At 32.1% G+C, this 12018-nt stretch overlaps 1 protein-coding gene across 2 annotated transcripts in view; it reads left to right on the top strand.

Moving 5' to 3' along the window:
- Positions 1–5994: 5994 nt before the first annotated feature.
- The window catches only part of IDO1 (indoleamine 2,3-dioxygenase 1), a 15227-nt gene continuing 9203 nt past the window's right edge, over positions 5995–12018 (top strand). For both annotated transcript variants that reach the window (XM_025049870.1, XM_006916282.3), the window contains exons 1-3: positions 5995–6104; positions 9173–9268; positions 9390–9509. In XM_025049870.1, the coding sequence (XP_024905638.1) occupies positions 6009–6104; positions 9173–9268; positions 9390–9509 (312 nt within the window). In that variant the 5' untranslated portion in view covers positions 5995–6008. The remainder of the gene's footprint in view (positions 6105–9172; positions 9269–9389; positions 9510–12018) is intronic.

Genomic DNA, 12018 nt, shown 5'->3' with positions numbered 1-12018 from the left:
TTTCTAGTACCTGTGACCATGGATTGATTGGGATGGGTCTGATTCAGGCTGCAGACCTGTGGATAAGCCAGGGCAGCTTTGTGCCTAATGTCTTGTATTATTATGAGTTCAATGTTGGTGACTTAGCAGCTTCCCAAGTTAGATTCTTCTCATGGAGATAGTAAAAGTATAAGAAGCCCAACTATGAAAGCACATTTTAAAACTCTGATAAGGTCAAAACAGTAACACTCAGTAGTCAAATCAAGTTTCATGGCAGAACCCAAAGCTAATGAGCAAGGAAATATGCTCTAATCACCATGAGGCCATAGAAAAAGGCAGTGAAGATTTTGAGACAATAATTTGATCTAAAACTGTATGCATTTGATAGAAGAGTGATGTCAGCAAGATGACAGAAGAGAAGTTTTTTTTACCATCATCCTTATAGAACATCAATTTTGACAATCAGCCACAGTTGAGAGTGTCTTTATCGGAGTATAGGAGTTCAGTAGTAAAGTTTTAGCACACTGTTAGAGCAACAAAATCTGAAAATAGATGAATAGAAGAAGGTAAAAATACTCAACTACTGTAACAGTGTTATGTAAATCACCTAACTCTAGGATAAAGTTTAAAAGACAATTTGTAAGGCAGCATAGTTCAGTGCCAAGAGAGACCCCTGGGACCAGTAATTTCTTCCACAAAAGAGTTAGTGGCTGTGAGTGAGAACCTATACTCCCCAGCCACACTGGATATTGCCTACGAGGGCCTCTTCTTTCTCATCTCTCCCAAAGTACTGCGGTTATTTGCATGGATGAACGGTTGAGAGAAGTAGAGAGCCCAGCAACCAAGGCACAGAACTCATCAATGAGATGAGGAGCTTAGTGTCCATTTTGTGGACTCCATTAGCAAGCTCACCCACTAGCCACTGGGAACAACTTATCTGTGAAATGCCCCCAAAACTCTATAGGCATTACAAAGCTTTATGCACCTCTCACCTCACTCTCATGGCCAACTTGTGCTAATGCTCACATGGGTGGTGGATGCTAGTCTTTGTAGATGACTACAGAGAATATGCAGAGAGTGGGTCTGGCCATGTAGGATCAGGAGACGGCACACAAATGAGCATTTTAGGGCACCACCATAGGAACAGAAGGCTCTCAGCACTCTGCCTCACTTTACATAGTTGAGACAAAGCGTACTATCTTAAGAATACCCCTACAGATAGAACAAGAAGTGTGGAACAGGTACATCCATAGAAAAGGTTTGCGATTCTCAAAATCTCAAGCCAGACTGACTAGTGAAGGTATTTCTCTCCTAAAACCAGTCAATAAATATTGAAGAAGGTGATTGCTTCTTCAAATGCAAAGACAGCAATGCAAGACTTCAAGAAACATAAAAATCAAGGAAAAACAATACCAGCAAAAGAACACAAGAATTTTCCAGTAACTGTCCTCAAAGAAATAAGATCTACACATTGCCTGACAAAGGATTAAAAATGATTGTATTCGGAAATACAGAGAGCTACAGAAGAATGCAAATAGAACTTTATGAAGTCTAGAAAAATACATGAATAAATGAGGTTTAACAGCAAAATAGAAATTATTAAAAAGAAACTTCAATTCTGGAGCTGAAAGATACAATAAATTAAGTAAAAAACCAGAGAGAGTATCAATAGCACACTTTATCAGGCAGTAAAGAAAAATCTGTAAACTCAAAGACAAGTCATTTGACATTATCCAGTCACAGGAAAAGGAAAAAAAAACATGAAAAGAAGTCTACATGAAGTATAATATCATCACTTAAAAATATATGCATTATAGGAGTCTCAGAATGTGAAAAGAGAGAGAAAAGGGCGAAGAGCTTAGTTAAAGAAATAACGGGTGAAAACATTCCAAATCCAGGGAAAGATATGGACACATGAGCTCATGAAGCTCATAGAACTCCAAACAGATTCAATGCAGAGGATTTTATCAAGACACATTAAAATAAAACCTTCAAAAATTAAAGACTAAGAGATAATTTGAAAGCAGCAGTAGAAAAAAAAATCTCATTATATCAAAGGAAATCCCCATTGGCTATCAGCGTTTTCTTAGTAGAAACGTTGTAGGATAGGAGAGAATGGGATGATGTATTCAAAATTCTGGAAGAAAAAAATTGCCTACCAAGAACACCTGGCAAAATTGTCCTTCAGAAATAAAGAAGCAATAGAACTATTCACAGAAAAAAAAAATGCTGAGGAAGTTCATTTTTTTTTTTTTGTTCACTTATATATTAATGAATGGAAAAAATTTATAATGCAAATTCACTCATTAAAAAACTTAGATACAAATTACAGCATTACAGATAACCCTTTTCTTGTTTGTTTTGTTTCACATGGAAACATCAGAGACTTGATTCATTTCAAGAGACCTAAGTATGAATACTCCAAGTAAATATTACACAAATTGGAAGCATCTTGAATTTTTTAAAGTGTATGTCAGTACATAAATTTGTATGCATGCTTTAAACAAAGTTATAGTACATGAAATAACATGTTTTTGGTAACATGAAAACATGAAAGTATAAAGCTCACTGGTAAAAATAAGTACATAGTCAAAATTCAAAATGTTTAACTACTGTAATGGTAGTATGTAAATCACTTAACTCTAGATTAAAGATTAAAAGGCAACTTGTTAATGGATGAACAATATGAAACATGTAAATTGTGACATCAAAAACATAAAATGGGTGATATATTTTTTTGTATGTAATTGAAATTATCAGGTTAAAGTAGACCGTTATTACAACAAGATGTTTTGTGTAAACCTCATGGTAACCACAGAGCAAAACTGTTTAGTATATCCAAGAGATAAAGCAAAAAGAATCAAAGCATACACTACAAAAAAATCATCATGTGATAAAGGAAGATCGCAAGAAGAAGAGAGGAACAAAGGACCTACATAAAAGCCAGAAAACAGTTGAAAAGATTCACCAGTGACACCGTCTGGTCCTAGAATTTTGTTCGTTGAGAGGTTTCTGATTACCGATTTAATCTCCTTACTAGTAAAAGTCTGTTCAGATTTTATATTTCTTCACAATTCAATCTTGGTAGGTGGTATATTTCTAGGAATTTATCTATTTCCTCTAGGTAGTCACATTCATTGATGTCTAATGGCTCATAGTAATCTCTTATAATCCCTTGTGTTTCTGTTGTATCAGTTGTAATGTCTACTCTTTCATTTTTTATTTCATTCATTTGAGTCCTCACTCATTTTTTGAGTGTGAATCTAGCTAAAATTTTGTTGATTTTGTTTATCTTTTCAAAGAACTGGCTCTTACTTTCATTGTTTTGTTGTTGTTGTTGTTGTCTTTTTATTTTCTATTTCATTTATTTCTGCTCTGAATTTTGTCATTTCCTTCTGTCAGCCGAACTTGAGTTTCATTTGTCCTTCTTTTTCAGTTTTTTTTTTCAGGTACAGTTATTTATTTGAAATTTATTTCTTTATTTCTTTATAAATTTAAATTTATTTCTTATTTCTTTATCACTATGAACTTCCTTCTGAGAACTGTTTTTGCTGCATCTCATAAATTTTGGTATGTTTTATTTCCACTTTTGTTTGTCTCAAAGTGTTTTTTCTTCTGATTTCTTCTTTGACCCATTGGTTGCTAAGTAACATGTATTTGTTTTATACTGTGTACTGCAATTTTGCATTTGATTCACATTTCTAGTTTCTCTGCTGTGAATGTCTATCTTTTCATTAATTTTGAGAATGTTCACATTACCTCATGGAAGATGGTTATAATGTGCATCCTATCAGGATTAGCATCTGTTGATTGTCTTATCTATTAAACTTTGGTCAAATTTTCCTGTATTTTTGAATTTTATGTTATTTTGGATTATGTCTTTAACATTTTAGTACTATGATGTGAGGCTCTAGAATTTGTTAAAATCCTCTGGAGAATACTGATTTGTTTGTTTATTTTAGCATGCAATTGTGCTGGTTAGGTTCTGATCACAAGTTCCATATCATCTTTCGTGTGAAGTAGTTTCAAAGTCAGTTCATAACCTTTTCTACACTATTTGTGTCTCTTGGGGGCATATACCACTCAAGCTGTAATCTAGGATTCAAACGCTCATTCATATTGTAGTTCAATTCTTGAAAAGTTTACTATACTTTTTTTGGATCTGTTCTCTGTGTGTGCAGCTCAGTGCAGAGTCTAGAACTCATATTGGTTCATAACAGAAGTAGAAAATGTCATTTTTTAACTTCTCTTAGCTATTTCTCTCACACTCTTGGACAGTGGGATATTTTTTTCCAGTTTCATTGTTCAGAAAGATGATGTTAACTCAGAGTTTTAGCTTTTTGTACTATTGCACAATCCTGCATAACTGGATTGGTTATTACTGAAAAAAAATAAAGATAAATGAAAACTGAGGATCAGATTAGAATGTATTTTAGAAATATGAAATAGGTTGAAGTTTGAAGGAGTTAAAAAGGGGAATAAAAGTAGGATAGTAAAGTATTATTGTTTCTGCAATCAAATGTAGAATAATTTAATAAGTTGCTTCATAATTAGAGCCAAAAATTTTTTAGCAAGGCATACTTCAGAAAAATATTAATCCTCAGAGATTTTTCTAAGACAGAGTTATCTAAAACTTCATTAAGTTTTTCTGTTTTGACTCACCTGTAAAAAAATTCAGCTACAAAGAATGAAAAATCATAGGAACAACCACATATTTTCTAATTCTCAATATTTTGTTGGTATAGTTGTATTCCATACAAGTATGATAGGTCAACATTTTTTCCCCCTTAGAACTGAATCATTTTCACTTTCAAAATCATTCATTTTCAAAAAGTTGAGCCATTGTGTTTTCTTTTTGTATAACTTTGGTTTCAGTTTCCTTTACCTTTATTATAAAAACATATTCTTGTAAAACTACATCTTTAAAATGAAAGCAATAGTGTAATAAGGAAGAATAATGTGAGAATTATTCTAGAATATAGTCACAAAGTCACGTACTGTTAAAATTTATTTCAAGTACTTGTAAGCTGAATGATAAAACTGCACTATCTCTTAATGTACTGAACACAAACTTCTCTTTTCTTTTGATCATCAAATGGAATAATATGGCTTCTGCTTTTACTTCGACGTTATAGTAAGATTGAAACAGTGCCTGCAAGTTTCCATAGACCTGCATTCACCCTGAAAACCTTTACTAAATGCAGTCTTAATGTGCATTTTGAAAGAAACATTTTCAAGGTATTTTATCATTTCTTTCAACTTTTAACACATTACGAAAGTCTTCAAATGTGAAGGACTGTTGCTTAAACAGTCCTTATCAGTCAGGTATAGTAGAGATGCAAGAAAATCTTCCTAAAAATGACTTATTAGGAATATGGGGAAGGAAAAACTGTATCATTGTGAACAAAGATAAAAAACTGGGTAAGAAAAATGGGAAGCTGGAGAAGTATCATCTTTTAGAATTTTTCATGTGCTTCCATTTTTTCTACTTCAGAGTCATTGATGAATATTTCAGTGTATCACAGGTTGTATTTCATGGCTGCTTGAACAAGACACTAATATGTTCAAAGAATCTTGGAAGGTTAAAAGAAAGCCATGGTAGTAACAACTAAGTGATAGGTTAGGACTTTAGCCTTGGTCAGATTTATTATTTTAATTCAAAGGTTTAAAAGTTCCCATAAAATAAAAATGTTCTCTTATAATCATCTATTTTCATGGTTTTTGTTATTTCAGGTAGGTCCTTTCTAACTTACCCTATAACAATAAACAAATGATGTTCTCAGTGATAAAGATTTGATATGGAATATAAACTTTTAGTTTCTTCTTACAATAAATGATGATGATTTTGCGATTTTACTCTTAATCAAATTACAAATAAAGAAAGAAGAAAGTGAAACTGTTCCAAAAGTGGAAGTAATTTCTTACTGCTTAGGTGATGAGTTGTGCTTATTGGTCATGGCAACCTCTGTAATAAATAGATGTTCTGAAGCTTCTCAGACAATAGAGGACCAGAGGAATAAACTGCAAGAATGGCACATAAGGCATTTCCTATGGAAAGTTCTTCGAAAATCTTTGATGAATACTATATAGATGAAGATGTGGGCTTTGCTCTGCCAAATCCACTGGTAAGAGAGGGCACTGAATTATGGCAAAAATACTTTCTTGTCATTAATTACCTGGATAAGTTAACTTCTATTTAAAAATGTGGTTTAGTAATTTCTACTGAACAAATGACTAACGCATGCCAAAATTAGTGTGAGTTTTAGTAAATGGGTCTCACTTAACTTTCTTAAAATTTTCTACCTAGAAATTTAGTCTTAGATACATTTCGTACTTTCTCACACAGATATAGAGAGTGATGGGATAAGAAAATTATAGAAGTGTTTTGGTTCAATACAATTGCATTTTCAAAAAGAAAAAGAGTAATAAATGACCCATGAGTCAAAGGAATCCCCTTGCTTGACTGATATATCTTATATTATACAAAGTATATGTTTGTACTTTGATTAGGTTTTTGAGATGGCACATCTAGCAACAGTGTTGTATTAATATTGTAAATCGTTACTAAGGATAGGATTCAAAGGAGTCTGAACTACCTTTTTAATTTTTTTGACAAACTTTGCCTACAAAGTGCAAGGCAGGTAGAGTAATGTTTACCTTAACTACTACATTCCCTTAATTCGTCATCCAATGGATGCCATGGCAACCATCTTATCATTAACATTTTAATTATCTAACATTAAACAGCATTTTTAGGCAAGTTACAAATACAACTTTTCCATCTTCATAACCTTCCTAAAAATGTATGTATATTATTAACCTTATTTTCCTGATAAAAAATGTAAGCCATGAAGAATTTAATTATTCAAACTCATACTGTGAGCAATGGCAGAGATAGGATGTGAGACTAAACATTCTGGCGCAAGTTCATGATCTTATAACTATTATGCTATGCTGCCTCTCTTAGATCACTAGGCATGCTTACCCTCCTCATTCCCATTCTTGGGTTTAACAAGATACATGAGATTTTAGCAAACTATTTCTAGCAATTGGTTACATGTTATGGCAGTAATATATAACAATATATTTCTATTTGTTTTTGGTTCAAACAGAGTCCACACTCTAGAAAGAACCTTCAAATGCAGCAAATATATTTTTAGTCAGAGATTTAGTCAGAGATTCTAACTGTACTTAGAAATAACATCCAGTAATACAGGCAATTTTACTGCAAAAAGCACCTAGTTTACTTTATATTTGAAAATATTCAATAATAGATTTGCTCCCCCTCCCTACAAGCACACACAATTGGTAAAATGGGCTTGTTTCAAGTATGTACCTATCAACGGTACAATAAAAGAAAAATCTTTTTCAGAAACTACAAAATCTCATATTAAGATTTTTTCCCCGAAAGAGTCAATTCTCTTTTAAAATTTCAACAATCATGCTAATTATGGAGACCACTAGAACAGATTCCAGGAGTTAAAGCAAAACCCCAAACAAAAGCAAAACAAAACTCTTCCTGAGCTACTTAAAAAATAATGCTGCTATTTGAGATGCTTAGAAAGTTAGATTCAGTGTCCTAAAAACACATGGAAAAAAATTAAAGGTTACCTTATTTTCTTCACTGAAGATCTTTCCTGCAAATTATAAGCTCAAGAACGTTTATTCTATCTCTTATAATCTAGCAGTTGAATGGCTCTCTTATTATAATTTATTAATTTATATTATACCATTTAGGCATCCACTGAATCAGAAGTATATTATTGATTGAATTTTGCATTTGTTGAAATTTCTGTCAAACAGGACACTAATGATACATTAACAAACAAACAAACAAACAACTATTTCTGCTATTTGGAGAAAATAATGACGACCAAAAATTCGGTGTGCTACACAATGAAACACACAACAAAAAATATGTATGAATTACTAAAAACACTAGAGCACAGCATTGTGTGGTTAGGAAGAAGAATTCAAAGTAAAACAAGAACGGTGACTCTCTAGTGAATCTACTACCTAGATCTTTCATTGCTAAAAATCTGCTCTAACAGATTAGCACTGACTAATTATCTGTAGCCCCTGAAAATGTTTGAATTTTATAATACATTTTTCTTCTTGTTTTATATTACTTATAATATTATAATGTTAACTTTTTGCAGAGTAAAACCTCACCTATGTTGATTTGAGTTAATCTGTTGATTTGTACTCTGTCCTCACAGGTCAATATTGATGACACCAAGGGCATATCTGGAAATAGTTTAATGAAGGAAGAATAGGATTAGGTCATATGGGTAATTGTTCAGGGATCTAAATCTCATGTTAAGATGTTTCCTAGATCTTTTTTTTTTTTTTGTATATTTCTCCTTGAAAAAAGACTATAAATATGATAAGATCCAGTTAGACACTTTTATTTGAATTTTATTTGCACTTACTGGTCAAAAAATAAGCTTATGGTGGAACCGAAGCAGGCAATCAACATGTATATATACAGCATTGTTTACGTGTCCAGTACTGTGCCAAGTCCTGTAGGAAATATAGAATTAACAGCATGATAAATCCCTTGCCACCAGGAAGTGAGATCTAAAAAGAGCATGAGTTATTGAAAGTTGGGAATATATTTGAATTGCAATAAACTATATATACAAAATGGGTTAAGAAACTGTCAGAGACTTGTTTTCCATATTTATGAAATGGAGAAAATAATCAACTTTTTGGATCATTACAATAATTAAATGAGAAATGATTGAGCAAAATGCCTAGTCTACTACTGACATTTAATAAATCCATTTTTCTTCCATTTAAAAAGACTTAAAATGTAGTAAAAAAATAATAAAATAATAGCAGATAACAACATATTATTTCACAATGTGAAAAAGTATAACCCATAGGATTCATAATTAGAGATATGAGAGTAGACTGCATAAGTCAGGAAGATTTTAGTGGAAGCTTTGAGGTGATCTTTGAAAAGGAGACAGGTGAGAGCAAAGAAGAGGAGGAGCATACAGAAGGTGCCGAGCTTTGTGTGTGTGCAGGTAGCAACACATGGGCTGGTGTTGCTAGACAGGTAAGTGTATATCAGGGCAGTATAGCACAGAATTGATTTAGAGGCAAGATGGCCTATCAATGGAAGGCAAGACTATTTTACAATAACTTACGCTAGTTAAAAAAAAAGTCATTTCTTTTTTTTTTTAAGGAGGAATTACCTTACCCTTATGATGCCTGGATTTCCATTGCTAAAAATCTGCCTGTCCTGATCGAGAATGGTGAACTACGTGCAGAAGTTGAGAAGGTTTGGATAAGCTAACATTGCATTGTCTGCTTCTATTATAACTTTTTAATATTTTAAATTTGGTTTTGAAGCTATAATGTCACTCATATTGATTTGAGTCAACCTCTCCATTTAATCTTAGTTACCAGTGCTCAGCATTAATGATCTCCAAGGACACAAGTCCCAGCGCCTTGCACACCTGGTCTTGGGGTGTATCACCATGGCATATGTGTGGAATCGAGGTGATGGAGATGTCCGTAAGGTTTGGAGAATTTCTAGTATTTCTTATATTACATGACAGATTTATATCCAGTTTACATTTAATGTCAAAAAAATCTAAATTATAATTGCAGACAACAGTTTAGTGATTACCAGAGGGAAAGGGGGTCGGGGAAGAGACAGATAAGAGTAAAGACAGTCAAATATATGTGACAGAAGATTTGACTTTGGGTGGTGAACACACAGTGCAATAGGCAGATGACGTATTATTGAATTGTACACTTGAAATATGTATAATTTTATTAACCAATGTCACCACAATAAATTTAATTATATGAAGAGATAAAATAAAAAGAAAAAACAATTCACTTACTTAAAATGTCAACTGTAATTGTTATTGGATTTTTAGTCTTTTATTAATATAACACAGTTGCTCAATTCTGTGCATATACATATATATCCTGCTTCTTTCACTAAAATGATATTATAAGCACTTTTACACAATCATCCTAGTCAGCACTTGAAATCACTTTATAATTTTTCATTGAGTTCCTGAACTTTATTTATTCAATCTGCTACTGATACTTTACTTGTTTTTAATGTTTTACAATTGTAAATGGCTCTGTAATGAATATATTTGAATAAGAAACATTTTTCTCTATGACTTTTGGGAGATTGAACATTTTATGGCTATTTTTAGTTAAAGCTACGATGTTATTTCACATTCGTCAACATAAAAGAATATATTGGCTTTAGTCTATTCTTAACACCAGTAGATAACATTAGATTTAAAATAATATCATTTTGTATTTTATCTGGTAATCCAATCACATGAAACCAATATACACTGTAATATCTAAACTTTAAATCATAAACAAAGGAATAAAATAGATTCCAGAATCACGTTCTGCCATTTAGTGAAAGTTTTTTTCCTTTGTTACAAAGATAATTTGTACTTTATCTTTTTATTTTCTTTCCATGCCCTGTTTAAAGACAGAACACATGTAGTCCAACTATATGATGAGTCATCCCCTGACTCTTAGAGAGAGGAAAATGTTGTTCAGCATAGTCATGGGAATACCTTATACTTCCTTATAATCACCAAACTGCCACATGTAGATTATGTGATGACACAAAAAAGTTTAAGATTAGCTCTAGTCTTACAACCTAGTTTAAAATTTAGCTAAGCATATGATCTCTCTAAATATGCTAGAATCGGAGTGTAGGTAAATGCATAGGCATTGTATATAAAAAGAACATTAATAATGCAGCATCAATAAAGGCAACATATGCTAGGTACAGAAGTAGAAGAGTCCAGAGGAGTTAAATAGTAGTTGATATAATCATGAAATGCTTCAAGAAACAAGTGGGACTTGAATTAGTTCTTGAAGATTGGTAGAGCTTATTCAAAGAGGAGGGGAGCAGAAAAGAAAGAGAGAGAAGACTAGCAAAAAAATGTGGAGATCAGAATGTACATAGCATAATTAAAAGATAATAAATTTACCAGACTGGCAATCAGAATTATAAAAGAAATATAGACATATATTTTTAATATTCAGTTTTTGTATGCTTTATCATTTTGAAAAAGATCTTAGTAGCTGGCAATTATATATATATATATATACACATATATATGTATATATATATAAATATTTAAGCAAGAAAATTGTAAGAAAGAGAAAATAAGTGAATAAAAAACAAGATACATCAATACAAAGCACATTTTGCTTGAGAATGAGCAAGAAATTAGTGAGTTTCATAGCAGCTGTGTCAAATATAGATTAAGTTATGTTCAAACATTTCCTTTCTTTCTCTTAAGTCATTTCAAATTAATTATTCAATAAACTTCTTCCTTTTTTGTTTCCCTTTGATCTTTTCTCTAAGTCAAAAAGGGAAAAAATTCATTTCCTTTTGAAATATGTGGAAATCATTTGTCAAACAGAATATTTCTTTCTTTTCTAATCAAAAATATTTTTATTTTATAGATAAATTAAGCCCACTTACAATTATTATAAATACAGTGAATAGGATGTACAAATTAGAGATGGTTTTCTGTTAAATATGCTTTTTTAAAACTTTTTTAAAAATTAAGTTATCGGAGTAGCATTGATTAATACAATTATATAATTTTCAGGTGTACATTATCATTTGACATCTGTATATTATGTTGTGTGTTTACCCTCCAAAGTCCAGTTTCCTTCAGCTACCATATATTTGATCTCCTTTACCCACTTTACCTTAACCCTACCTCCCTATATTTGACCCCTTTTACCCTGTCTAACTCTCCCCTCTTCCTCCACCCTCTACTCTCTGATAACCACTAGTCTATAATCCATGTCCATGAGTCTCTGTTTGTCTTGTTCATTTGTTGCTTTTAGGTTTATATCCCACATATAAGTGATATCATGTGATTTTCAACTTTTTCTGTCTGGATTATTTTGCTTAGCATGATTATCTCGAGTTCCATCCATGTTGTCGCAAATGGCAGTATTTCATCTCTTCTTATGGCTGAGTAATATTACATTGTATATATGAACCACAACTTCTTTAGC

Source organism: Pteropus alecto, unplaced genomic scaffold, assembly GCF_000325575.1.
Source record: "Pteropus alecto unplaced genomic scaffold, ASM32557v1 scaffold24, whole genome shotgun sequence".
In the NCBI taxonomy this organism is placed as follows: Eukaryota; Metazoa; Chordata; class Mammalia; order Chiroptera; family Pteropodidae; genus Pteropus; species Pteropus alecto.
The sequence above is the reverse complement of the archived record's forward strand: the minus strand, read 5'-3'. Positions and strand labels throughout refer to the sequence as shown.